Source organism: Kogia breviceps, chromosome 11, assembly GCF_026419965.1.
Source record: "Kogia breviceps isolate mKogBre1 chromosome 11, mKogBre1 haplotype 1, whole genome shotgun sequence".
NCBI classification, from domain to species: domain Eukaryota; kingdom Metazoa; phylum Chordata; class Mammalia; order Artiodactyla; family Physeteridae; genus Kogia; species Kogia breviceps.
Genome location: NC_081320.1, coordinates 24,091,595 through 24,118,635, shown reverse-complemented (window position 1 = coordinate 24,118,635; position 27,041 = coordinate 24,091,595). Strand labels below are relative to the sequence as shown.

Here is a 27,041-nt window from a genome sequence, read left to right as displayed (position 1 = left end):
CTTGAGCATGGGTTATCTGATGATGTGTAAGAGCCAGTAGAGAGGTTGCATTTGAAGGCACAAAGGAAATGATGATTGCAGAAGAGGGTGGAGGGTTGTCTCTGAAAAGGAGACATCATTTCTTTTGAAGAGGAGTGACAGAAGAAAGGAAAAGAATGTAGGAAGGAAGAGGCAATGATGGATACACCTGAATTTGCAAAGGAATTCTTATCTAATAGGTTCAACTTCCAAGTTTATCTGCTGAGGGGTGGGGGTCCTGGTGTGGGCTTGGATAGGAACAGGGACTTGAAAATGGTAAGGGAAACTTGAAACTGTCCAGAGAGGAAAGGGAAAGAGAGCAGAGTTGAGATATGTTCCAAGAACATTGAGTACCCTCTGAATTTGAATCCTGCACTGTAGGCCTCTCCTCTTCTTCATAATAATTATGGCTGACTTTTACTGAGTGCTTCATACCAGGCACTCTTCTAAGTGCTTTTCAGGCATTCTCTCGTGGTTCTGACAACAACCCTGTTAGAAAGGTATTGTTAGTATCTGTGTTTTACAGAAGGAGAAACTGAGGCATGGAGTATTACTTACACTTAGTAGAACTTATGTCTGATGAATCTCTTACCTCTGCAGAAATGGCATTCCTTCCTTGAGGCATCAGAGAAAGGCAGAAATTTAATCCCAACTCCCAGTTTCTGGTCCTTGAGGGGCTGGAGTTTAGGGCTGCTAAGGAGAGCCAGTCTGTGGGTATGATAGTGGCCTGGGTGAGCAGGGTGGTGGGGTCACTGTTGCTGCTGTATTTTTACAACTACGTACAGAATTCTGAAATCCTTGTGTGATTTCCCGGCAACCTGCCTAGAAAGACAGGTGACTGATAATGATTTGTTAGGTACTGCAGGCTGAGACCATGTCAATTGAGATGGTGAATAAGAAAAGAGATCTTTTCTCAGTCAACCAGAAAAAGAATTTTTACTGCCAGTTATGGGACTAGGCAGACCTATGACCTTACGTAATAGCATAGATTATTAACACTCACCTTTGGTGTTTTCCCTGTTGGTGTGATAGATAGAATTTGTAGGTAAGGTGCACACCTGACTTGAGTGAAAGGGGAGAATGATGAGGTGGCATGGGTGGAAGAGAAATGGACTTACCTTTTCCTGCTGCAGCCACTGGAGCATCATTTCTGTGTCCTTCCTCTTGATGTTGCCATGGATACGCCTTTGCGTGGTGACTTGAGGAGATTGATTTCCATTATGATCAGATGATGACGTGGATTTTAAAAGAGAAAGGGCAGAATGCTCTGCTTTTGGGGAGTGGCTGGTGAGCTGCCCAAAAGGCAGAGCCCAGCACAGCCGAGGTGGCTGTGGCTTTGTTGGCTGCTTTGGCTTTTGCTGAAGTTGTGAAATGGTGCATCTCTCTCTTTAGAGCGCAGGCTCAGGGTTCCCTGTCTGCAGGGTCCTAGTGCCAGGTACTTGCTGGTTGATCATGGGGAGAAAGCAACAGGAACTTCGAGTAGGCTATTAAGTAGGACCGCTGCTAGCTCTGGGAGGGTTGCAATTCTTTCTATTTTCAAAGAACATTTATTTATTTATTGGCTGCTTTGGGTCTTTGTTGCTGCCCGTGGGCTATCTCTAGTTGCAGTGAGTGGGGGCTACTGTTCGTTGTGCGAGCTTCTCATTGCGGTGGTTTCTCTTGTTGCGGAGCACAGGCTCTAGGTGTGCAGGCTTCAGTAGTTGTGGCACCGGGCTTAGTTGCTCCACGGCATGTGGGATCTTCCCAGACCAGGGATCAAACCTGTGTCCCCAGCGTTGGCAGGCAGATTCTTAACCACTGCGCCACCAGGGAAGTCCCGGCTTGCAATTCTTGAGTACCAGGCTGCAATCAAGTGCTTGTTACCTTCCTGCAGAAGCGTGTTCATTTAGGATGTGAGGCATATTGTGTAGCTTTCCTTCCTGGCTCTTGGAGGTCTGGGCCCTTTGGAGGTGGGCCTGGTAGTCACTGGGTATTCCAAGGGGAGGGGGATATCCTGGGAGGGCGTAGACCTGTATTCAGTTTGAGAGTAGGCTACAGAAATTTCTGGGGATAATGAAGAGCTAGAGAGGTAAAAAAAAAAAAAAAAAAAGTCTATTTAGGGTCTAGGTCCTATCTGTGTGAGATCTGCAAGGCAGATACTGGAGTAGGACCTAGGAACAAAAGGCTCTGTTTATCTTCTTTATGGGTTCCTGTGCATATCTGGCCTTCCAAGCTTCCAGTACCTGAGCTTCTATTCCCTTCTCCTTTCCTGACTCCCGAGGGACTTATATCCACACATATCCCTCCCCTACTAGTGCTTTTAGAGATGTACAACTTCACCGTAGTTATAAGAAAATCTGTATCTTGCTGATTACCTTTATGTTTCATTTTATCTCTTTGCAACCAAATCGAAATACCCTGTGCCTAATGCAGTTCAGTTCAATGTGTGGACCCTGCTGTCAGACTGCCTGGATTTCAAACCTCTACAAGTGGGATCGGAGAAAGCAAACAGTTGGGTTAGCCCAGGATCAAGGTTTGGTAAGGTGAGACAAGAGGAGATCAGGGGCGTAAAGGATGCTGGGGTACCAGTAAAAGCAAGGTAGATATGGTGCAGGCTGGGTGCCAAAGAGACTTTTCCTCCTTACTAGTTCCTCCTCAATTCCTAATAATCCACTTCTTTTCCTGTCATCTCTGAAATGTTCTCCGAGACCACTGGTAATCTATTTATCAGACACAGATTTCTTTCCCTCCTCTCTTTCCATTTTCCTAGACTTTTTATTAGTATTTAATATCATTGGGGAGGAAAATGGATTAGAAATCCAGGGAGTATCTGTCTTCTGGCTGAGGTAGCATGTAACTCCGAGTTGTCCTGTGTGACATGGGGTGGGGCCCAATGGTGCTGTTGAAGGATCTTCTACCTGTACAGCTAGTCAAATGTGCCCCCCTTCCTACTCACGTGTGCCCCGCTGGCTATGAGACTTAGGTGAGTTGTTTGACTTCTGAGACTCAATTCCGTCACCCGTAGAATGGAAATAGTGGAATCCGTGTTGCCTGCATCACAGGTTCGTTTTGGAAGGAGATCGTGAAATACACGTGTTAGTGGTCACAGTTAAATTTGCCTCTGAGAAGGCCCTATGACTTATTTTCTCTCTCTTAACATACTCAGTTTCCCGTCCCAATTCTGTTGTTATCAATCATCACTCTGCCATTATTCCTGCTTGAAAACTCCCAAGTTTATTCATTCCTTTTCTTATCCATGCATTCATTCATCCATCCATTTATTCATGCAAGGTTTGAGTTCCTACTGTATGCAGTTGTCATTGATGTACCCTCTCGGTAATGATGAAGACAATATCTACAATTTGTTGAACACACATTCTGTGCTCAGCACTGTACTAAATGCTTTACCTCAGTCTTATTTAATCCTCACAACATCCCTGTGAGGTAGGCATTATTTCCCCCTTTTTTCAGTTGAGGTAACCAGGGCTCTGAAAATATCTTACCCAGAGTCATACACATGAGGAAATAGGAGAACCAAAGCTGTACCCAGGTCTGTCCATCTCCAGAGCCCATACAGGCCTGCCTGCTGCTTCTTTCCCCATGTCTGATCTATCATAGGTCCTTCTCGGGGCTTTTTTGTACTGTCTCTGAATTGGTCCGTTTCCTCTTCCCTCTCTTTTTCTCTCATGAGCCTGACTCAGACCCCCTCACCCCTTGCTCATTACTGCCATAGCCTCCTTGCTGTTTTCCCTGTCTTTATCAAGTTGCTCTTGCCTCCACTCCATTCTGCTCTCTGCCACCTGTTTGATCTTCCTAAAATAGTTTTCATTATGCCCGTCTCCTGCTCAGGAAGAGACTGGCTTCCTGTTGTTATTGGATCCAGTTCATCTGTCTCTACGTGATGTTAAATTCCCTGACTATCCATATTTACCTTCTAATACATCTCAATGTTAGTGTTAATTCATTCAATAAATATTTGACTTCATGAGCTAAGAGTGATGGGATCATAAAGAGGAAAAGTTGAGGAGTCTGCTTTAAAAGGCTTATAGTTTGATAGGAGAACTCATCAGAATTCACTAATTCAGCCAAGCTAGTCATCTTTAACTTTCCCCAGTCAAGCAGAATTATTTGTGTCTCTACTCATACTGTACTCACAAATTACAATGTTTGTAGGCTTTTCCTCTCCACATATCCAAACAAAAACCTCATGATTCAAGGGATAATCAAGTATCCCTTTTCTTTTTAGCTTACTTTTTCCCTCTCTGTAATTCCTTATAATATTTATCATCTAGACATTTTATTTTAATACCTATACAGCTTCTGCTGTATAGGTATTATATATAGGTATTATTAGGTATTATATATAGGTATTATGTATAGGTATTGTATTTTTTACAGAGCACTTTTATGTGCTTTATCTTATTTGAGCATTAATGTAGATATGGTAGGTGATAGTCCCATTTTATAGAAGAAACAGCATCTAAGAAGTTAGGTGACTATATACACTGTAGTCACCATATATATATACACTATATACATATATATACACTATATATGTGTGGCTAGTGAGCTGTGATGTTGTTCTTGGATGTGCGCTCTTTTGAATGTTTGAAGGTAGTGTGGTCCAGAGGAAGAGCATGGCTTTGGAAGCCTAGAAATATGTGTGGTATCAATGAGGAGAGAATCCACAGGGCCCCCTTCTGATGCCCCCACTTGGCTTCATAAGAGAGCTCTGCCAGTGCAGAGGGTTCTGGTTCAGGCTTTGGTTCCAGTTACGGCTCCACTCCTTGTCTCCTCTGTGACTTCGGGAAGTTGCTCAGTTCTCTAAGCCCTGTTTCCTTGTCAGCATTGTTGCTGGCTTGCCTCTTATGGGGTTATTTTGATGTCCAAATATGGATAACTAACTAATTAGCTAACTTTGCTGAGTACTTACTAAATACCAGGCAATGTCCTAAGTGTTTTACATGGTTTATCTCAGCTAATCCTCACAACAGCTCTCAGAGATGTTCTTTGTTCCTAATTGACAGATGAGGAAGTTGAGGCACAGAGATGTTAAGTAACTGGACCAAGTTTATGTAGCTACCAAGTGGTGAAGCCAGGGATTGAATGTAAGCAGCCTGAGTCTAGAACCGGTATTCTTAACCATGGTACTATACAATTGTTTTTTAAGGTGTTCTGTAGACTGTAAAGTGTTCTGAACATACAGAAGTCCAGGCTGCAAGGAGCTGCATGGCCCTGCCCACCTGTGTAATGGTGAATAGGGAAAGGAGGGGGCAACATGGAGATTTTGCAGAGGAGGAGAGAAATGGTTTCCTAGGGAGTCTGGCCAGGATTGGAGATGTGGAGAGGTGTTTGGGGGCCATATATCTGGCTGTTGGCTATCATTCTCCTGTTAGGCTATCTGGCCTGCCTTAGAAAGAGGGAGGAATGGAGGAAGACCCTGTTCAGCCAGTGAAGCCCAGTGCAGACAAGACAGGTATCCCTCGGCCCAGGGGATGTACATCCACACTGTACCCGGTAGAGCCATAGATCAGACCCCAGGACAACCTTGTTAGCTACTTAGGGGCGGGGACTGTTGGTTTCTAGCCCATTAGATGGATAAATGAATGAAGTGGTTACATAACCCTCTTGAGACCTCTCACTAGAATGCATAATCTTATTAAATTAAACATTTAAAATTATAAAAGTAATATGGTTATTAAAGAAATATTGTGAAAAATAGAAAACAAACCATCTCATTGTTTCTCTTAAGGAGATGCCTAGGAGGCAAGGCCAAGAGTACAGGGGACAGGTGGCTGAGGTGAACTGGGAACTGCCCCCACTTGTAGGGGGCAAGTGGGACTCTCTTTTTCAGACCACCACCCTTACTAATCCGTTTGAACCTGATACTCTTAGGGTTCAGAGCCTGGCCCTTTATAACAACTAGAAGGGAGGAAGAATGACCATGGCAACCTTTGCCAGTGTTGTGGGAGCTGGGGTACTTGCTTTGCTGTGTGTGTGTGTGTGTGTGTGTATGTGTGTGTGTGTGTGTGAAGTTGCCTCCATTGCTGCCCTTCCTTTGCTGTGTATTGGGCAGGGGGCCTGGCTGCTCTGGCCCAGGGTGAGATTGAAATTCAGACCCTAATCACGTGGGTTTGGACCTGACTCCAGAGTTTAGAAAGGGGAGGGAGGAGGAAGAGCACCAGAAAGGGGTCGAGAGACCCTTATTTTGGCTGTGTGAATGTGTCACTTGATGCTTGTGGGTGTGCTGAGGCCTCACATCCTGGGGGTGGGAAGGGTGGCAGTGACGGTGAGGGGGTGCAGATTAGGAGGATCAGCAGGGCTGATCCCAACCGTAGGACAGCAGGGCTGTCCCAGCAGTAGGACAGTGTACTCTAGAGGTGAGTGTTGAGGGTCTTTGGCGTGGGTCTAGTCCCTTATATGCTGTCCCTCTTGACTGGCCCAGGTGAAGCAAGGGGGCACTAGGACCCAGAGGCTAGCTCGATTCCTGACAAGTCTAGAGCAGCACTAGCGCAGAGTGAGACTCATCAGCTGGCAAGCAGGATTCGGTGTCTCTGGGTTCAGGAATCCTCCAGCAGCAGAGGGGACTTGCTCCTCAGCCCCCATCTCTGTCCCCACCCCTACCCCAGGGAGGTCCATGGACTGGGGAGGGCCACGCTTGCTGGCTTCTGTGTTTGTCCATGAGGGCCTGGAGCCCTGACCCTCCTGCCTAGGTTTCTGCCTTTTCTCTCTGTCTTTGGCCAGCTGGGGGAGGGGGTAGAGGCCGGGTGAGCAACATGGCCCAGAGCAAGAGGCACGTGTACAGCCGGGTAAGTGGCCCTGATCTGGGATGGCCACGGGAGGGCTTCTGGAGAAGGCCTTGGGTGGCTGTGGACATTGCTGTGGGGGGTGGGGAGACAGGCGGGAGCTAGGCTGGGGCCACTCGCGGCCCTGACCGTGTGGGACTGCACAGGCTTCCCTTTCCAGAGTTGGGCCCTCTCTGGGTACTGGTGAGGCCTGACCTTTGACTCCAAGTGGACCTCAGGCCAGAGGTTCCTGAGGGGGCCAGACTATCTTGGGGATTACGAATGGGGTTGGTGGGTTGGAATGGCCTTTCAGTGAAGTCTTTCCTTAGAGCTGCTTTGTTGTTTGTCACTCGCTTTCTTGCTCTTCTGACTGAGATTGAATTTGTAGCCACTGTTGTGTCCACCTGATTCTGAGAGGCTTTATTAGGGTTAGGAGGTTGGAGAGCGTCTCTGAGTTTGGGGCCAGCCCTGATGTTACTGTCAGTTCCTTTTATTGTCAGGTTCGTGAGAGCCACTCGGCTGTCCCAGGTATGATTTGGCCTCTCGGAGCCCCTGGGAACGGTATCCTCACCTTCTTGGATGAGCTGTTTGGGGAAGAGAGTTAGGGAGTCACTGGCTCTGGCAGAGCTCTCTTATGAAGCCAAGTGGGGGCATCAGAAGGGGGCCCTGTGGATTCTTCAAGGCCATCCTGTCACTTCTTCATGCTTCCTTCTATGTTTGTTGCAAGGCCCCTGGTTCATAGAGCTGCTATTGCTAAAAATGGCTTAGGTGTGATTTTTTTCTAAGCCATGGGCCTGTTTGGAACCTAATTTCATGTTGTCCGGTCATCACGGTTATGTCAGAAGATGAAAGCTTCCCAAGGACAATGTTTAGTCTATCCCCTTGCCTTGTCCATTATCACCATGGATAGGGTGAAAAGCCATCCATTTGAACCACTGGGCAGAGTCTGGGGGACAGATGCGGGACAGATCTGAGGTACCCGATTTACCTGGCCTTTATTTTTCTTTTTATAGCGACATAACATGAGTGAGGGATCTCCAGAACTTGTGGGTAGAGAGTTGATAGGACAGGGCTCAGGCCAGGAAGAAGGGAGTAAATCGTTGGGTGGGCTTGGTGAGGCATCTAGGAGTGTGCTGGTGGGGGCGGGGGAAGTCAGGTCAGGATGGAGTGGTAGTGACTTAAGGGCTGGAAGGAGGCACAGTTGTGTGCCCTCAGGGAGGACAGGCAGCAGTAGGGAGGGAACAGGATTCTGTGGGGTCACTCACTGACTCACCTGTCTTCCCAGCTCAGGCTTTTGAGTCAGGCACTGAGTTATGGGGTGCCTGGTCTAAACTGAGTTATTTGTTTGTGCTTCATTCCCCTCCTAGGGGGCAGTGCTCCTTGAGAAAGCAGCCATGTGGGGTGACATTCACAGATCTAGCAATGAATTCTGATTTATTAAATTTAAATATAATTTCTTGAAAATTCTGGCAGATTCCAAAGGTGTTTGGAGAAGTTTTAGAACACAGCACTGACATTTTTCAAAAGAGAATTTGGTGGTGGTGGTGGGGGGGGGACACTTTACCTTGAGAATGGGGTTCAGGGAAGTGACTTTTGATCCTTTTTCAGGCCAGGATCCTGATTGGGGCCATTCTTATATATTAGGATGACACCGTTGACCTGAGGCTTTTAACTATGTATGTTTGCATGTGTCTTTCAGACTCCCAGCGGCAGCAGAATGAGTGCGGAGGCAAGTGCCCGGCCTCTGCGAGTGGGCTCCCGTGTGGAGGTGATTGGAAAAGGCTACCGTGGCACTGTGGCCTATGTTGGAGCCACGCTATTTGCCACTGGCAAATGGGTAGGTGTGATTCTGGATGAAGCAAAAGGCAAGAATGATGGAACTGTCCAAGGCAGGAAGTACTTCACTTGTGAGGAAGGGCATGGCATCTTTGTGCGCCAATCCCAGGTACTCATCTCCTGCTTCTGTGTGTGTGTGTGTGTGTGTGTGTGTGTGTGTGTGTACGTACATGCTCTGTTGCATGTGCGGCTGGTGTGTTGGTGCTCCCTTTTCCTGGGCATGAGCATAAGTCTCTGGTTGGTAGAGTAGGAGGTAATGGGGGAGGGAAGATTAAGAGCTATCCTTAAGGAAGCTGCCCTGTACCCCAGGTTTGCTTAAGGCCTGGGGAGGGGCCCATATTACATCCAGCCTTGATCTAGCTATATTGAGTCTATTCTGTGGCCTCAGATCCAGGTATTTGAAGATGGAGCAGATACTACTTCCCCAGAGACACCTGATTCTTCTGCCTCAAAGGTCCTCAGAAGAGGTAACAACCACCCACTTAAGTTGCTTCCTCACATCCAGGAGTCCCCAGGACTTCTCCCTAGAACAAGGGGCCACGGTGGACCCTGAGAGTTTCCATCACCACCATATTCCCTTGTTATATCTTGCCTAACCTGCCATGATGTTCTCTGCCTCTACCCCTCTACACAAACACACGCTTTGTTTCTGTTTGCATTCTACAGAGGGAACTGACTCAAATGCAAAGACCAGCAAACTGGTAAGTGGTTACGGGTGGGGATGGGAGTAGTGGAGGGAAGAGGGAAAGGAGAAAGAGAGGAGGGAGACTCAATACCAGGCAGGTAGAAGCAATAGATGAGTAAACTGAGTTAGCCTTCCAGTCTCCATCCTCCCTGAGAAGGAAGCTTTCTGGGTATGAGTTGCTGCTTTAGGTGTAAGGGTGGTATCAGGGAAAAAGCTATTAAGGCCCAGAAGTTCTGGATCAATTGGAACAGAGGCTGGGGGTGAAAGGGAGGACAGGTCTGACCCCAGTAGTGTTGTTGCCAACATCCTACCTTTTGGTATCCAAGACTGCCAACGTCTGATGGGTGTAGGGAAGGGGTAAGGTAAGAACTGGAGAAAGAAGGTGCTTTCTTTTTCACAAGTGAATGGAGAGGAGCTGGACCCTCTGCCACCTGTTTTAGGCTGTATGCCAGAGGGCCTGCTGGAGTCTCCCTCCGCTGCTCTGCGCAGGGTGTGTGAGGTGGGGCTTCATACTCTCCAGCTGCTCTGGGTCAGGGTGTGGACCTCTTGGAAGCTGATCCGTAAGGGAGCCCTCATCTCACTTACCCTGGATTTGACAGTGACCTGGCTCCCCCCATACCTGGGTATGCCTGAGTTGGTCTTAATACCTACACCCAAGATATCTGGCCAGCTAGCACAGTGTGATGTTTTACTCTGTTCTCTAACTCTTCCCTTTCCTACTCCTCATGCAGCGGGGCCTGAAGCCTAAGAAGGTGGTGTGTTTACTATTCGTGCCTGGGTGGGTGAGGGCCATGAGCCCCCTCCCCAGCTGTCCTGCATGTCCTTGGGCTGCATGCATGTGTGTGACCTTGGGGCTGGGATGGCCAGAGGAAATGGCAGCCTTGGCTTTCAGAGTTCCTTTGAGGGGTGCAAGGACATCGGGCTCAGGTAGTACTCATTAAGGATGATCCTCATTCCTTCCCACACTCCTGCCCATTGCCTCAGGACGTCTAGTCAGAAACTCCAGGCATTTGACTGTAAACAGTAGCACCATGGAATAGAGCATTTACTGGGTTACAGTGGATTCTCACTTAGCCTCAGCTTGGGGGCAGTGGGAGGAGAGACTGGGGGTCTGGAGGTGAGGAAAGTACCAAGTGAGGTGGTTAGGTAAGGAGGTGGGAGGTCAGGGAACAGAGCACAGGAAGAACAGTCCTGAGTTGAAAAGCCTGTGTTGTTCCTGTCTCTGGTGGGTGCTGCCATGAATGCCCACCCTCACTGTGCTCTGTCAGTCTTTCACTGCCTCTTCCTTCCTCTGCTGGTGTGCCTGAGGCCCACCTCCCACACCTCCCACACCCCTGAAACTCTTTTAGTCCTAAGTTGCTGCCATGACCACTTCCTCACACCAGCCCTTGCCTTTGGGCGATGCCCAAGCTGTCTCTGACCTGCATGTGCCTGTCAGACCTGTATGTGCTGTGTTGTGTGTATGATTCTGTGATTTCCTTGTCACCAGCCTGTTTCAGGCCCTTCTGACCTTGCATGGAGAGCTACTAGATTGGGGCAGTGGAGGGGAGAGTAAAACATCTTTTTTTTGACTTCTGGTTGTTGGTGGGTCCTCACTTTGGAGTTTTGCCTTGGAAGAGACAACATGATGGTACTTGCTTTGGGGTCCTGGCTTGGGAGGGAATGGGGATATAAAAAGGAAAATAATTCTCAGAAGGATGCTGGACCCATTCCAGACACTTGGCTTCTTCCCTTGATTATTGGCTCCAGGTTGGGGTTCCCATCTCACATCAGACCCCTGAATAGAGAAGAGGATGGACCTGCAGTCTGATATCTGTGGAGGAGTTCTGGCTGCACGCTGACTTGACCCTGAGAAGGGACCTGAGCTGTGCCCAAATCTTGGGGTTTTGGCGGCTGCCTAGGGAAATGTGGCAAAGCCTAGCCTAGGCTGCCTGTGCTGGGATATAGCACCTTCTTGGCTCAGGATGCAGAGTGTCAGTCAAGTAGTCAAGTCCTCCCCTAGGTCTTCCTCTCCGGTGCTTCTCTCACAGCACATCACTTAGCCCAGGGAACAGGGAGCTAGCACCAGAACAAAAGAAGAAACTTTGAGGAGGAGGGTGGAAGAGAGAACCCAGATGTCTCTGCAAGGTGCCCAGTCCTTTCTGGGAGCCCTTTAGAGACAGGTTTTAACCTGACTACAACAAGGGTAGAGTTGGGAGAGGAGCCAAACACTGTCATTAGAGCTGCTGCAGCCCAGATGGAATGTTCCCCAGGTTTCTTAGTGTGCCCTGCAGAGCTGATGCAGCAGGAGTGCTGTGGGTACATGTGCCTGATGAGCCACCATAAGGGTATTGTCCATGTGTATGAGACAGAAGTAGAGTTGATGGGGTTGTGGACAGAGGGGAGTGTGAGTATGAGAGAGGCCTGATGAAGCAGTGAGGCCCTGTGTCCCTGTGCAGTGATACCCTGGTCCCAGAGAGGTCATCCCAGAAATGGGAAGGCCCCTAGCCCAATTTTTTGGAGCAAATTCTTGGGGCTGGGGGAGAGGGCAGGAGAGGGAGGAGCCAGAACCTGTTCTTTGGAGGAGGAAGCAGGGCGGGTTCAGCAGAGGACTTTGTCCAATCATGAGGAGGAGGAGGAGCCATCAGAGCCTGGTGGTTGCTAGGTGACTGAGGAGCAGTGTCTCCACCCCTAGTGGAGCAGAGGAGGGTGGGTGCATGACGTCAGGTGGAGCTGCTGCTGCGGCCACTGAGGCTGCCATCAGCCTAAGCTGGCGAACTAGGCCGGGTACCTCTCCGGTGCCTGCCGGAGCCTGGCTGTCCCCACTGCGCACCTGTGGGGGCTTCTGCATCTGAGTTGCAGCCATTTGCCAGCTGGACAGCTGCTGGTCTGGGAAGCTGAGGCTGCATTGTTGGGATTTGATGCACTAATCTCCTGTCTCCGCCGCCTTTCCCTCTGTTCGGTCTCTTCCCCCCCTCCCTCCCTCCCTCCCTCCGTCTGTCCTTCCTCTGTGTTTGTCCATCTTCCTCTGTCCTTCCTTCTCTCCTCTCCTGGCTTTCTTTGGTTTTCTGCAATGATGAGACAGGCACCGACAGCCCGAAAGGTACTCTTGCTTGCTCTGGTCCTGCTGCTGGGTTGCCAGCGTGATGGTGGCAGCAGGCTGCTGGGGTGGGGGTGGGGGCTGATTGACTTTCTCTGTCTACCTGGTTGGGGGAAGAGGATGGTGATGAAGGTGGGGGGCAGGGAGGGGTGTGTGTCACTGCCATGCCCCACACCCTGGGCATTTGCTCCCTGACCTGCCTGCTTTTGGCTTTGAATCTGTGTTCTGGGCCTTGTACCCAGTGGCCTCACAGGCTTGGGCTTCAGGCAGATTTTGCTGCAAACTGGCTCTGGATGCATTTCCTATGCTGGGATAGAATGGCAGAATCTTGGGAAGCAGGTCCAGATGTCTTTGTGCCTCTAGCAGGCGTACCTCACCCAACCTTTGCTAGAATGACTCTTGGTTGTAATACCAGCATCCCTGCCCCACTGGGGTTTGTGTCAGGGGTCTTTCCCTAGAATAATTTTTTATACACAGCTATGGAGGCTTAGCCCAGGGTAGTAGAGGAGGGCGTTGGTCTCCTTGGGAGACCTAGAAGCAGGGCCCAGGCCAAATCTTGCCTTTGCCAGAACTATGAGACACTGGGTATCAGGAACATTATTTGGGAGTTGGAGTTAATCATCTGTATCACTTTGCAGTAATCTGAGGGGTTTCTGGATTTGGTTTAGGGCAATAGTTTCCCTATGCTGCTGTCCACCCTCCCCCTCTTTCCTTGCAGCTGGGTGGGGTTACTTTGCTGAGCTCTGGGCTTCTGGCTCATGCAGTATTCATGGTCCTGACACCTGAGCCCTCTGCCCTGGGGAAGGGAATTGCTACCGGAACTGGTCCCGGGAAAGGGGGTGGGGGTGGGGTATACAGTAGCGCTGTTCTGCCTTGGGGGCCTGATCTCCCTCTGCTGGGTTCCTATCGCTCACTTTGGGCCCATATCTTCATTCTTGTCACATGGTATTTCTAGGGAATCCTCTGTGGAGTCTAGCACTTGAAGGAAGGGGCTGACCTGGGAAAGTCCTTGGGAGTGGTGGGTGGGCGGGGCTCTGGGCTAGAGTGGGAGAGGTTGTTGCAGAATGACTGGTCTTCTCTACCAGCTGCTGTGTTTGGTCTCCTGTGGTTCAGCCTAGGAGACAGGGACTTCCAGGATTTCCAGGGTGTCTGAAAGGGTGAGGTCTTCAAGGGTAGGACAAAAGTGGGAGAAGGAACTAACAGGAAATAGGAGTTCTGAGTTCCTGGAGTAGGAACGAGGTGATTCACTGGATGAAGGGGATGGGATGGGGATGGGGGAGGAGTGGTGGGGCCGCTAACCGTAGCCTCATTTCTGTTGCTTCTGCTCTCATTGCTGTCCCTTTTGCTGTCTTTCTGCCATTATCCTTTCTTTCCTGACTACTTCTCCTCTGGCTCCTGTTGCCTGTCCAGACTACAACCCGGCGGCCCAAGGTGAGGAAAAACAGGCCTCTGTACAAGCTACTGCTGAGTGTACACACACTCATTTTAGGCATGTGCATGTGTGTGGGCATGTGTATGAGCAAGTATAAGTTGGTCACAGAGTATCCTGGGTTCTCTTAAGGGGAGTGAGGGGACTGAGGGTAATGACAGGCCCCTCCGGGGAAAGTGACTTCCGGCTCTTAGGAGGGTGTCTGAGCCGGTAGCTTGAGTGCAGAAGAGAAACGAGAGTGGTTGTGGTTAATGAAGGTATGCTTTCTTGAAGGGCATTTAGACCAGCTTTTTTTGTGTGTGTGTGTGTGTGTGTGTGTGTGTGTGTGTGTGTGTGTGTGTGTGTGTGTGTGTGTTGGGGGGGCGGGGATTGGAAGAAAGGTGAAAAAGAACTTGGCAGTGTAAATGTCAGGAGATAAGGAGGTGGGTGTATCTGTGAAAGAAAGGCTTTGGGCTTGTGGTCTCTGAGTGTCAGCCCATCAGGAGAGCTTCAGGGCTCAGTACTGCAGGGAGGAACACTGGGCAGGTCTCTCTGCTCCAGGGCCTCAGCTCCACAGGGGCCTGGGTAGCATCATCTGATTAGAGCCCCTCTGTCTTGGAGGGAGGGAGGTGACAGATGGGTTGGCTGTACTGACCTTGTTTCAGAGGGGAGCCAAGGATTACAACTTTCACCCTGGCTCTTTTACCTGCAGGGTCCCCTGAAGTAGATCAAGGGAAGGAGAATCAGCTTGATTTAAAGAGCTGGGGGGCCTAGTACCCCCACTTTTAGCCCAGCCTTCTCTGGGAACATGAAAGTTAGAGATCAATCTGTTCTTTTTCTCTGGGAATGACACTGAGGCACTTTTTCCCTCTGGGGGAGGAGGGCACAGGCCCAGAGCAACAATGGGATTGGGAGTATTAAGAAATTTCTAGAATGATCACAAGTGGGTCACAAAAGGAATGGTCTGGGGAGTAAGGGATTCTGCTCTAAGGGGTTGGTGCCAGAGCTTGGAGGAATGTGGGGTCAGTGCCAAGGGAGGAGCATTGTAATCTTATGTCTTTTTCTGTCCCTTTCTCTCCTGCCATCCTCTCACCCCCACCCTGCCCCGGTCCTTTGTCACTATCTCTGACTGTGTCATTTTCGTTCTGCCCATCACTGTTTCTCTGTTCTCATTGTGCTTTGATACTCTCTGCCTTTTTCCTTTTCTGTCACTTCCCTCACCATATTCTCATATTCGGTCTTACTCTCTTTCACCACCCCTGTCCCCTACACTTTTTCTTGTCTGCCCCTACCCTGTCTGAATAGCCCACCCGCCCAGCCAGCACTGGGGTAGCTGGGGCCAGTAGTTCCCTGGGCCCCTCTGGCTCAGCATCAGCAGGTGAGCTGAGCAGCAGTGAGCCCAGCACCCCAGCTCAGACTCCTCTGGCGGCACCCATGATCCCCACGCCAGCCCTCACCTCTCCTGGAGCAGCCGCACCGCTTCCTTCCCCGTCTAAGGTAAGGTCTGGGGTTGGAGTGAAGAAGAACCAAGACACGAAAGGGCCTATGACCCCTGGCAGGGTCTTCGAAGTTTCCCAGGGTTGGGGGAGACCCAGAACTTGGGTTAGAAGAGTGGGGGACACAGCATATCGGTATCCCATCACTGACTAAGCTGCCTTATACTCTCTGCCCTTCCACACTTTCCCCTTATGTATCAGGCTCTTCTCAGATGTTTGTATGCCACTTGCTTTGGCCCTGGGCCTGGAATGATGTCTGCACACATTCCTGTCCTTTCCATTCCAGCTCAGTCTTGATGGGGAACACGGGGGAGGCTGTGCATAGACTGAAGGATCTCTCCTTTGCAGGAGGAGGAGGGGCTGAGAGCCCAAGTGCGGGACCTGGAGGAGAAACTGGAGACCCTGCGACTGAAACGTGCAGAAGACAAGGCAAAGCTAAAAGAGCTGGAGAAACACAAGATTCAGCTGGAGCAGGTGCAGGAATGGAAAAGCAAAATGCAAGAGCAGCAGGCAGACCTGCAGCGGCGCCTCAAGGAGGCTCGGAAGGTGGGACCTGGGATGAAGAGGGTGTTTGGGGAGGCACGGGGCCCAAGGAAGTGTACTGGAAGCTGAAAGTGGAGCCTGGAGTATCCTGTGAGAAAGGGTGCATGAGGCAGCAGCTCTGTGCTTGTACCCCAACCAACCTCCACTCCTCTTCAGGAAGCCAAGGAGGCCCTAGAGGCAAAGGAACGCTACATGGAGGAGATGGCTGACACTGCCGATGCCATCGAGATGGCCACTCTGGATAAGGAGATGGCCGAAGAGCGGGCTGAGTCCCTACAGCAAGAGGTGGAGGCACTGAAGGAGCGTGTGGACGAGCTCACCACTGACTTGGAGATCCTCAAGGCTGAGATTGAAGAGAAGGGTAAGGGGCCAGGAGCTGCTGGGGGCCACATGGTGGGGTTGGAACTTTGTCTGAAAGTATTAATGGTTTTCCCCAGGCTCAGATGGCGCTGCGTCTAGTTATCAGCTCAAGCAGCTTGAGGAGCAGAACGCCCGACTAAAGGATGCCCTAGTGAGGTAGAGTCCTCTCGCTGTGCGGGTCGCTCTCCTGTGAGCGCCCATGGGATGTGTTAGAGCGCCCACCACCCGGTGACACTGACACACGCCCTCTCCCCATTTTCCCACAGAATGCGGGACCTTTCTTCCTCCGAGAAACAGGAGCACGTGAAACTCCAGAAGCTCATGGAAAAGAAGAACCAAGAGCTGGAAGTTGTGAGGCAACAGCGGGAGCGTCTGCAGGAGGAACTGAGCCAGGCAGAGAGCACCATCGATGAGCTCAAGGAGCAGGTCTGGGGAGCCCAGTGCCTTGCCCAGAGCATCTCCACTGACTCGCTTTTTGGTGCCTTCTGTTTCTAGGCACCTTTCAGCCCTTCTCCTTGTTCCCTCTCTGTGACACAGGTGGATGCTGCTCTGGGTGCTGAGGAGATGGTGGAGATGCTGACAGACCGGAACCTGAATCTGGAAGAGAAAGTGCGGGAATTGAGAGAAACTGTGGGGGACTTGGTAAGATAAGAGCAGACTCTGACTCATGACCCTGATGGAGGGTATTTGCAAGTGACTTGCTGAGAGAAGGGCTGACATGTGACCCCTGACCTTTGAGTAGGAGGCGTGGTGAGTGAACCCACCCTGGCCTGCTACCCTGACTCTGACTTTCCTTTGCCTCAACTCCCCTGTGGCCTCCCAGGAAGCAATGAATGAAATGAACGATGAGCTGCAGGAGAATGCACGTGAGACAGAACTGGAGCTGCGGGAGCAGCTGGATATGGCGGGTGCACGGGTGCGAGAGGCCCAGAAGCGTGTGGAGGCGGCCCAGGAGACAGTTGCAGACTATCAGCAAACCATCAAGAAGTATCGCCAGCTGACCGCCCACCTGCAGGTGCCTGCATACCCGCTACTCTCTGCCCACTGTCTCCCCAGGGCTCCCTGAGGACCCAGCTGTGCCTCATTGTCCATCCCTGTTCCCAGGATGTGAACCGGGAACTGACAAACCAGCAGGAAGCATCTGTGGAGAGGCAGCAGCAGCCACCCCCAGAGACTTTTGACTTCAAAATCAAGTTTGCTGAGACTAAGGCCCATGCCAAGGTCAGGAAAGTGGGTGGGTCGCAGAGGGCTGAGTGTTGGGGACCCCAGGCTGGGTGTGGCGGTGGACTGATCTGGTGTGGGGTTCTGGGCTTCAGCTTCCTGGACGGGGGGGTGCTTTGTGTGGTGGTTTGGAAGACTCCTGACCTGGGCCTGTCCTAGAAGCAGGGGACGTGGTGGAGCATGGCATGGTGGTTATGAGGCTCTGCAGCCTGGCTGAGAGCCCACCTCCTTGTCTACCTCACAGGCAATTGAGATGGAACTGAGGCAGATGGAGGTGGCACAGGCCAACCGGCACATGTCCCTGCTGACAGCCTTCATGCCTGACAGCTTCCTTCGGCCAGGTGGGGACCATGACTGCGTCCTGGTGCTGCTGCTCATGCCTCGTCTAATTTGCAAGGTATGGTCTGTCAGTCACGTGCCCAACAGGAATCTGTTGGACTTGCTGTGAGCCAGGCACTGAGGATGCCAAGTGAAGTTAACAGTCATTGTCCCTGCTCACAGAGTTTATGATGTAGTGGAGGAACACAGTCAACAAAGTCACAGATGGATGGATATATATTACAGATGGCATGTCGTGAAGGGGAGGTAGTGTTTTTTTGTTTTTTTTGCGGTACGTGGGCCTCTCACTGCTGTGGCCTCTCCCGTTGCGGAGCGCAGGCTCCGGACACGCAGACTCAGCGGCCATGGCTCACGGGCCCAGCCGCTCCGCGGCATGTGGGATCTTCCCAGACCAGGGCACGAACCCGTGTCCCCTGCATTGGCAGGCAGATTCTCAACCACTGCGCCACCAGGGAAGCCCGAGGTAGCGTTTTTGAGAGAGCACAGTTGGAGAGCTGATTTAGATAGAGGGATGTCACTGAAGGAATGACATTTGAGGTGAGACTTAGAAGATGACTAGGAGTTAGTGGGGAGGTAATTGTCAAGATAGCATTCTAAGTAGAAAGGTAGCAGGAGCAGCAGCTTTAAGGCGGGAAAGAGCTTGGTCCCACTGGTCCTGCCACCCTTTCATCCCCGCATCCCAAATCTTCATAACCACCAGTAATTACATCATTACCCTTTCCCCATGTGATAGTCCCTGTCCAGAGCTGTTTCTGCTTTCTCCCACATGTATCCATACCCCCTACATAGTTGCTCAGCTCTCTATATTCCTGAGTCTGTGTTCTCCATCCTCTGCTCTGAGCCCCAGGTCTCTGGTGCTTCTTCCCACAGGCAGAGCTAATCCGGAAGCAGGCCCAGGAGAAATTTGAACTAAGTGAGAACTGTTCAGAGCGGCCAGGACTTCGCGGAGCTGTGGGGGAGCAGCTCAGCTTTGCTGCTGGGCTGGTGTATTCGCTGAGTTTGCTGCAGGCCACACTCCACCGTTACGAGCAGTAAGTAACCCCTGACCTCTACTCCAGGGTCACAGGTCCGAGATTGGCTGGAACTGAGATTGCCTGGTAGACCCTGGCCTCACAGGGCCCTTCTCTGGTCTCTAGTGCCCTCTCTCAGTGCAATGTGGACGTGTATAAGAAGGTGGGCAGCCTCTACCCTGAGATGAGTGCCCACGAACGCTCCTTGGATTTTCTCATTGAGCTGCTGCACAAGGATCAGCTGGACGAGACTGTCAACGTAGAGCCTCTCACCAAAGCCATCAAGTACTACCAGGTCTGGAGCGAGAATTCAGCCTTGGCACAGGAGGGAGGGAGGGTTTCTTCTGCTGGAGGCTGTTGCCATTGTAGCCAGGGTTGTATGTCCCAGGCTGATGGCTTGAGGCTCGTAGATGGACTCACCTTAGGATGCAGCTCCTTGAGGGTTTTGGATGCTCATACCTCTGGAGTCCTGTGATGACAGGGTCAAATTGCAGTTTGGGAAGAGATCTCCATTCTTCCAAGGCCTAAAGACTGTCTGTTTCTTTGCCATCTCTCCTCAGCATCTGTACAGCATCCACCTCTCTGAACAACCGGAGGACAGTACCATACAGCTGGCTGACCACATTAAGGTGAGGTGTCTGGGCCAGTGGTTGAGCCCCTTATAGAGATCAGAAATGGAAGACATCAGATCACACCCTCAAGGGGTGTCACATAAGACTGGAACAGGGTCACTAAGGCTAGATCAGGGAAGCCAGAGGACCCACTTATGGATGGGGGCCAGCCGAGGGCGGAGACTTCTTAGAGATGGTGATGGGGCAGAAGGGCTCCTGTTGGGGGCTGACAACGACCTGCTTCTGTCCTCACAGTTCACCCAGAGTGCCCTGGACTGCATGAGTGTGGAGGTGGGACGGCTGCGGGCCTTTTTGCAGGTGAGAGCACAACTAGATCTATTTGAGCTCCTCTTCCTTTTTAGTCCCCGCCTCCTTGCCCCAGCCCTAATGCTGACTTGGCTCTCTGTCTGTTTCCTATTCCCTGAGTAGGGTGGGCAGGAGGCTTCAGATATTGCCCTCCTGCTCCGGGACCTGGAAACTTCGTGCAGTGATATCCGGCAGTTCTGCAAGAAGATCCGGAGGCGAATGCCAGGGACAGATGCTCCTGGGATCCCAGCTGCACTGGCCTTTGGACCACAGGTTTGGGCTGTGAAGGGGGATGGAAAGGAAGCCAAGCAGGACCAGGAGGGGCCCAGCATGTCAAGATCTGGATATGGTCAGGGGACAAGAATGGTTTTGAGGTAGCTGGGAGCTGTGGTGCTGGGCCCAGAGTGGGCTCCTGACTCTGGCCTGTTGCACAGGTATCCGACACACTCCTAGACTGCAGGAAACACCTGACGTGGGTGGTGGCTGTGCTGCAGGAGGTGGCCGCTGCAGCTGCCCAGCTCATTGCCCCGCTGGCAGAGAATGAAGGCCTGCCTGTGGCTGCCCTGGAGGAGCTGGCTTTCAAAGCAAGCGAGCAGGTGGGCTGGGAAGGCTGGGCAGAAGGTGGTAATGGGGGAGTCAGGTGGCCAGTGTGGGGTTTTCACTACTGCCCTTGGCACCTGCAGATCTACGGGACACCCTCCAGCAGCCCCTATGAGTGTCTGCGCCAGTCATGCAACATCTTGATCAGTACGATGAACAAATTGGCCACAGCCATGCAGGAGGGAGAGTATGATGCAGAACGGCCCCCTAGCAAGGTGGGTGGGGTAGCTCCTTGGAGGGGCTCCATGGGCCTGGAGGAACAGGACTTGGAGAGCTGCTGGTAATGTAGGAGGGAGGGCTGGGCGGCAGCAGGAAGGAATCTGGGGAGCACCATCCTGCTTAGAAGGCAAGGAGAAGATTTTCCCTTTGACTGGATCTCTGAAAGGAGTGCCTTGATGACCTCCTCTCCCTATCCCTGTCCTCTGCCTCCTGTCCCTACCCTTAGCCTCCCCCAGTTGAGCTGCGGGCTGCAGCCCTTCGTGCAGAGATCACAGATGCTGAAGGCCTGGGCTTGAAGCTTGAAGATCGAGAGACAGTTATTAAGGAGTTGAAGAAGTCACTGAAGATCAAGGTGTGGATAGGGAAGGCTCTGGACCTGGGGGGCCAGGAAATAGCATGGGGCACAGGGAAGCAGTGAGTGTTGGTGATCATAACTGAGGGGGGCTGGGGGTTTAGTGGGGAGAAGTGGCACCTGTGATCAGTGGGAGTTCTCGTGGGCCCTCAGGAAGCTTTCTATATCATGGTCTATCCCAGGTCTCTGGGGGGCCATGGGAGGGTGTAAGGGAACAAGACGCTCTCTGCCCTCGTCCAGGGAGAAGAGCTCAGTGAGGCCAATGTGCGGCTGAGCCTCCTGGAGAAGAAGCTGGACAGTGCAGCCAAGGATGCAGATGAGCGCATCGAGAAAGTCCAGACTCGGCTGGAGGAGACCCAGGCGCTGCTGCGGAAGAAGGAGAAGTCAGGCACCTTCCTAGGACCCTGTTCACTCCACCCCTCCCTCCTGCCAGCAGCTCCCTGCTGCCTAGCCCAGAGGGACAGACGCCATCTTCCTTCCCAACTGACATCCCCATCGTCTCATCCCAATCTGAGCCTCTTCTGCCCCTGGCTCCTCACCAGTAGGGCTACTCCAAGGACTCAGGACTGAGAAGGGGGTGTGGGGCAATGGGGAAGGGACACTGTCCAAGCCCAGATTCTCTTTCACAGAGAGTTTGAGGAGACGATGGATGCACTTCAGGCTGACATCGACCAGCTGGAGGCAGAGAAAGCAGAGTTAAAGCAGCGATTGAACAGCCAGTCCAAGCGCACGATTGAGGGGCTCCGGGGTCCCCCTCCCTCGGGTATTGCTACCCTGGTGTCTGGCATTGCTGGTGGTGAGTGCAGTGGAACAGGCAGCACTAGCCCAGAGGAGATTGGATGGCCCCCCTCCTGCCCTTGGCTTCAGTTTGACTTCTGCCTCTTTTCCCTCTTTTCCCCCTGGATATTCAACCAGGAACATGCTTGCCCAGTTTCACTCTTTTTTTTTTTTTTTTTTTTAATTTTATTTATTTATTTTTGGCTGCATTGGGTCTTCCTTGCTGCGTGGGCTTATTGTGGTGGCCTCTCTCGTGGAGCATAGGCTCTAGGCACGTGGGCTTCAGTAGTTGTGGCTCGCAAGCTCTAGAGCACAGGCTCAGTAGTTGTGGTGCACAGGCTTTGTTGCTCCGTGGCATGTGGGATCTTCCTGGACCAGGGCTCAAACCCGTATCCCCTGCACTGGCAGGTGGATTCTTAACCACTGTGCCACCAGGGAAGCCCTCTGGCAACTTTCACGAAGTTTTTACTTCTTGAAGATATGTGCAGAGTTCCGACCAAGGTGAGGCAGTGGGGCCTTACCAAGTTGTTGGTGAAGCTCAGAATTACAGTGACAGTTGGACTCTAGCAGATGTCCCTGTTGGGTCTACAGTCTGGCTTTTCTGTCCCAGCCCTGGATTGCAGAGGGTCATCAGCCTGCAGCAGGCTGGGCTAACTGCTGTGGTATGCACAGCAGTGGATGGTGCTTGCTCTTGACGACTCCTCTGCTTGGGCACTGCATTTTTTCTTCCCCACTGAGTTCACGTGGCTTCACCCTATAGAGTGTTTGTCTCTTCCATTGCTGAATTATCCCACTTTCACTTGGGGCTTGTGTTCTGACCTTTGCCTGGTCTCTGGACAGACCAGGCAAAGACTCTTTGCCTGGTTGGGGCTCCTTACCTGGAGTTGTTCTGGCTTCCAGGCCTAGTCTCCTTAGTTTCCTGACCAAGGAGGCGGCCACCACCATGCTAGTTCTCATCTACCATGTAGTTTGGTTTTTGTTCTCTTCAGTTTCTTACTTACCCTTCTCACGTCCAGAAGACAAACTCCTTGTAATGGAATTAAACCCTCAGGATCTCTAGATCTCCCCTGCTGTGCTTGCCATGTCAGCTGGCCTTACCTAGGGTCTTGTCCTCATCAAAGCCCCGTATCACTGGTGCTGCTTGACCCTGAAAGTGACCAAGTGTCTTCTTGACTTTAGACTCCTGTGGTGCAGACAGCTATGTTCCTTGGGAGAGGAGTCTCCAGAATTACCGCATTGCATTGTTTTAGCATAGGCTCTTTAAACAAATATTGGTTCGTAGTTTACGAAGCTTCACACCAAAAAAGGGTGACTTTTGTCTCAGAGCACTGGGGAACCTGAGGAACATAGAATGTGGCTACATCCTTAAGTTTTGCTGCTGGGGAGCACTAAGGGTGCAGGCATATCAGGGTTTCAGGAGCGTTTGTCTGCCCTTCTGGGAGCTGGAGTCTGAGGCAGGGAGGCGAGAGCGGCTTCAAGTGCCTCCTGCAGTGCACACTCTCGCTGCCACTCTTCCTCTCACGTTGCACCCTGTACCGTGGCCTGGCTCCCCTGTTCTGTCTTTCACGCATACTTGCTCCTTCCCCAAAAGTAGAGGCAGGGTCTTGTTAGAGAAGGTATGGTGATCAGGGAAAAATCTTTCAGCATGCCCAGGATTCCTCTGGTATGTCCCCCTCGCTCCCAAATCATCTAATTCCTCTCTCCTTTTTTCCTGCTCCCCCATGGGCTATCCTGAGCACAGAAGAACAGCAGCGAGGTAGAGACCCATCCTGGTGGGGGGTTAACAGGGCTGCTGGGAATTGGGGCTGGGGGAGCAGGGTGAGACGGCCCCCTTGGGAGCAATCAAGACTGGAAATAGGAGGGGATAAGGAAAGGGGATGAGTAGGGATGGAGCCCATCTTCAGCCTTCTGTACCTGGGGCTCATGACATTTGTTATGGTACCATAGGAAGTACCTCTGGGCAGGCTCTGGGATCTGTGCCAGGCCCAGGGCTAGTGAAGGACTCACCACTGCTGCTTCAGCAGATCTCTGCCATGAGGTTGCACATCTCCCAGCTCCAGCATGAGAACAGCATCCTCAAGGTAAGGAGGTCACAGGGAGGATGGGTAGAGGTGGAGTGTAACTGCCTCATTGATGATAGATGGCAGGGCCTTCTGTCACTTACTACCACTACCCTTCTTCCCCCTTCCCCCACAGGGAGCCCAGATGAAGGCATCCTTAGCAGCCCTGCCCCCTCTGCACGTGGCAAAGCTTTCTCTCCTACCCCGTGAGGGCCCTGGCAGTGATCTAGCTGCTGGAGTGCTGTATCGTAAGACTAACCAGCTGCTGGAGACATTGAATCAGTTGAGCACACACACCCATGTCGTGGACATCACCCGCACCAGCCCTGGTATGGACCAGCCAACTCCTGAGATGAAAAACACACCCCTTCCCCTTGCCTCAGGCAATTCCCATGCCCGAGAGGCTCTTCCTAGCACTGCCCTTTGGCCTCAGTGTTTGATTTGCTTGATTCACCTCTCTTACGTGTCTACTCCATGAGCAGGTCCAGTATCTGCACTAATGACCCTTAATCCAGTACAGCTGCCTGCCTGGGCCTTGGTGGGCCTCACTAGACTTCTCTCCCACAGCTGCCAAGAGCCCATCGGCCCAGCTCCTGGAGCAAGTGGCTCAGCTCAAGGCCCTAAGCGACACCATTGAGAAGCTCAAGGTTAGTTTAGACCCTGCCCTTTCTCACCCGACAGTGCCCGCTTCAGAGCATTCCGTGGTGGAGCCTCCAGCATGTTCATTTCCACAAGGACTCCCAGGGTTCCTGGGGGCCCAGCCCTGTGCTAGATGACACATGGGGAGGAGATGGAAGGGGAGGCAGGATTCCTGCCTTGGGAACCTGCCCTCACTCCCAAACAGATTCTCATCAACAGAAAACAGATTCTTATCAACAAAATGGGTTGAGCTAGGATCATCTTTATTTAAAAAAAAATTTTTTTTAACATCTTTATTGGAGTATAACTGTTTTACAATGGTGTGTTAGTTTCTGCTTTACAACAAAGTGAATCAGTTATACATATACTAGGATCATCTTTAGAGTGTGTGGTTTCAGGCACAACTTCTGTCAGAGCTGATATCACTGCAGAGTAGAATGGTTGGAAATTGCTTCCCAGAAGCTATAGAATCTGAGTTGAGCCTTAAAAGGGTAAGTATCTGTAAAGTAAGGATGTTGGGTAGAGATGAGATTGGAGGTGAGAGCAAAAGTATTGTGATAAAGAGGATTGGTCCCTGCTTCTTTGGTATTAGTGTTCCTTCCTGTGAAACCAGGGAGGTACTGGGCTAGACTGTGGGAGTCCCCTAAATGAATCCTCTTCCCCTCTGCCAGGATGAGGTCCTTAAGGAGACCGTATCTCAGCGCCCTGGAGCCACAGTCCCCACTGACTTTGCCACCTTCCCTTCATCAGCCTTCCTCAGGGTAAGAGGGAGCATAGGGAGGGGGAGGGGGAGTATGGAGGGCTCAGGTGGGTCCTTCCCCTCTCCTCCAGAATTTGAAGAGGCTTCTAGGGTCTCAGGTCGAACAACTGAACATCCTGAGAAATCTGGCCAAGTCTTACTTGCAAGTATCTTAAGAGTGCTTGTATTGCTGCCTGAAATTCCAATATGTTAGCAGTTAAACGTCTTCTATGACTTTTGACATCAGGAGGGGCTCAAAACTCCCTTGTCAGGCTGTGCACCTCAATTCTGATTTGGAAAATGTGGTCATTATAGCCTAGCAGCCTCAAAGCCTCAGTCACCCAGGGTCTCAGTGCTCAGGGACCCTGTCAGTGGCATACAGCTCAAATGAGCCCCTGACCTGGAGGCCTCTTCCCCTTCCCAACTCCCAGGCCAAGGAAGAGCAGCAGGACGACACTGTATACATGGGCAAAGTGACCTTCTCGTGTGCTGCTGGCCTTGGACAGCGACACCGGCTGGTGCTCACCCAGGAGCAGCTGCACCAGCTTCATGGTCGCCTCATCTCCTAAATGCTCCTTCCCTCGCTGTCCTCTTCTACACTCAGCCCTCCTGGTGCCGCTCTGCCTGATGCATAGCCACCAGGTAGCCCCCAGGTAGAACCGCCTGTGTAAAGCTGTTCCTGCCCCTTTCAGCTTCACTCCCACCTGTCAGTACCCTGCCCCTGCCCCTTGACCTGGTTCCCCTATTTCCATTCCCTGACCTCTGCTGGAACTTGCTGTTCAGTTGCTCCCTCCTTCCTGAGGAGCCTCAGGGGCCGTGGGGGGTAGGTAGGCTGAGGCCCCCACCACCAAAGGTCAAGTGAGGTCTCCCTGATTGAGGACTTCACCCCTTGATTAAAGTCACTTCTGCTTCAGTGTTCTCTGTGTGGTGTTGGGAGTGGGACTTGGGCCATTTGGCTCAGAGCAGGAGTGGAGGAGAAGGGATGCTGAGGAGGCTTTGGCTGGGTCACATTTGAAGGTCTCCCTCTGTAGCGACCAGTAGAATGCCGAGTTCCTCAAATTTGTGTGCAGTAAGTTTCTCAGAGCAAGGGGAAAAGGGCTAGACCACGGGCTCAGCTCCTGAGTTCATTTATGGAGTTAGGAGGCCAGGAGTATGTAGTCTCTGCCAGCAGGCCTGCCTCTGCTTTCTCTATCTTCCACTGCTCTTCAGGCTGGTGTTTGGAGCTGGGCTAATGGTATGATCACCACCCCAGACAACTTTCTGATGCACTGGCACAGTCTCCCCATAAGATCTGGGGCCTCTCAGAGGGAACATTTACTAAGCAAGGGAAGACCAAAGCAACAGACCGGTAAGAAAGGATAGAAGTTGCAAAAGCTGCTCCTGAGTCCCACTACAAATTAGTATCACCTGGGGAACTCCTTTGAAAAAAAAATTTGCACATTTCTGGGCCTTGGCCCAGACCTACTGAAATCACTTCTAGATTTGGGGCCCATTAGGCCAGTGAGCAGTGCCCCGGTATTTTAGAGCTTAGCCCCAGTTGAGTTCAGTTGGCTGACTCTTTGATACTGTCTCTCTCTCTTTTTTTTTTTTGTCTGCGCCGTTTACCCGTGCCCCCTGCAGTGGAAGTGTGGCGTCCTAACCACTGGACTGCCAGGGAATTCCCTTGATACTCTCTTTTATTCCCTCCTTGGGGAAATCCTGCCCAGGCTGCCAGAGGTCTCTGATCCAATTGGAGGGAGAGACCCCTAGTGCTTAGGAGCAGCTCCAGCTAGGTCAGCTCCTCTGCTTGTGGGAAGGGAGCGAACAGGACAAGGAGGTTCCAGGTTGGGAGCCCAGGGCACACGTTAGCACTGGGCGCATTCCCAATTGCTGCATCCTCTGGGAAGATCAGTGGATTATGGTGTCTTGATACCTGCTCTGCACGTTAGCCTTTTTCGACTGGGGTTCCAAGAGAAAATGATTTGTGTGACTTTCCTCAG

General features: G+C 51.6%; 1 protein-coding gene across 12 annotated transcripts in view; it reads left to right on the top strand.

Annotated features, from left to right (window-relative positions):
* DCTN1 (dynactin subunit 1) overlaps positions 1-25,975 on the top strand; it is a 30,800-nt gene extending 4,825 nt beyond the window's left edge. Inside the window, exons 1-32 of one of the 12 annotated variants that reach the window (XM_067007339.1) lie at positions 6,498-6,806; positions 8,482-8,727; positions 9,007-9,085; positions 9,285-9,319; positions 10,035-10,055; positions 12,368-12,385; positions 13,793-13,813; positions 15,096-15,287; positions 15,635-15,832; positions 15,986-16,190; positions 16,267-16,345; positions 16,456-16,615; positions 16,727-16,831; positions 17,013-17,204; positions 17,294-17,410; positions 17,655-17,807; positions 18,620-18,780; positions 18,886-19,054; positions 19,320-19,388; positions 19,626-19,688; positions 19,800-19,949; positions 20,111-20,272; positions 20,360-20,491; positions 20,722-20,847; positions 21,088-21,230; positions 21,477-21,643; positions 23,366-23,380; positions 23,572-23,705; positions 23,821-24,013; positions 24,252-24,331; positions 24,995-25,084; positions 25,494-25,975. In XM_067007339.1, coding sequence (XP_066863440.1) covers positions 6,774-6,806; positions 8,482-8,727; positions 9,007-9,085; positions 9,285-9,319; positions 10,035-10,055; positions 12,368-12,385; positions 13,793-13,813; positions 15,096-15,287; positions 15,635-15,832; positions 15,986-16,190; positions 16,267-16,345; positions 16,456-16,615; positions 16,727-16,831; positions 17,013-17,204; positions 17,294-17,410; positions 17,655-17,807; positions 18,620-18,780; positions 18,886-19,054; positions 19,320-19,388; positions 19,626-19,688; positions 19,800-19,949; positions 20,111-20,272; positions 20,360-20,491; positions 20,722-20,847; positions 21,088-21,230; positions 21,477-21,643; positions 23,366-23,380; positions 23,572-23,705; positions 23,821-24,013; positions 24,252-24,331; positions 24,995-25,084; positions 25,494-25,631 — 3,846 coding nt within the window. In that variant the 5' untranslated portion in view covers positions 6,498-6,773 and the 3' untranslated portion in view covers positions 25,632-25,975. Of the gene's footprint in view, positions 1-6,497; positions 6,807-8,481; positions 8,728-9,006; positions 9,086-9,284; positions 9,320-10,034; positions 10,056-12,270; positions 12,386-13,792; positions 13,814-15,095; positions 15,288-15,634; positions 15,833-15,985; positions 16,191-16,266; positions 16,346-16,455; positions 16,616-16,726; positions 16,832-17,012; positions 17,205-17,293; positions 17,411-17,654; positions 17,808-18,619; positions 18,781-18,885; positions 19,055-19,319; positions 19,389-19,625; positions 19,689-19,799; positions 19,950-20,110; positions 20,273-20,359; positions 20,492-20,721; positions 20,848-21,087; positions 21,231-21,476; positions 21,644-23,365; positions 23,381-23,571; positions 23,706-23,820; positions 24,014-24,251; positions 24,332-24,994; positions 25,085-25,493 lie in introns of those variants that run through there. The other 11 variants (XM_067007340.1, XM_067007344.1, XM_067007341.1 and 8 more) reach the window with 11 other exon arrangements.
* Positions 25,976-27,041: the final 1,066 nt, after the last annotated feature.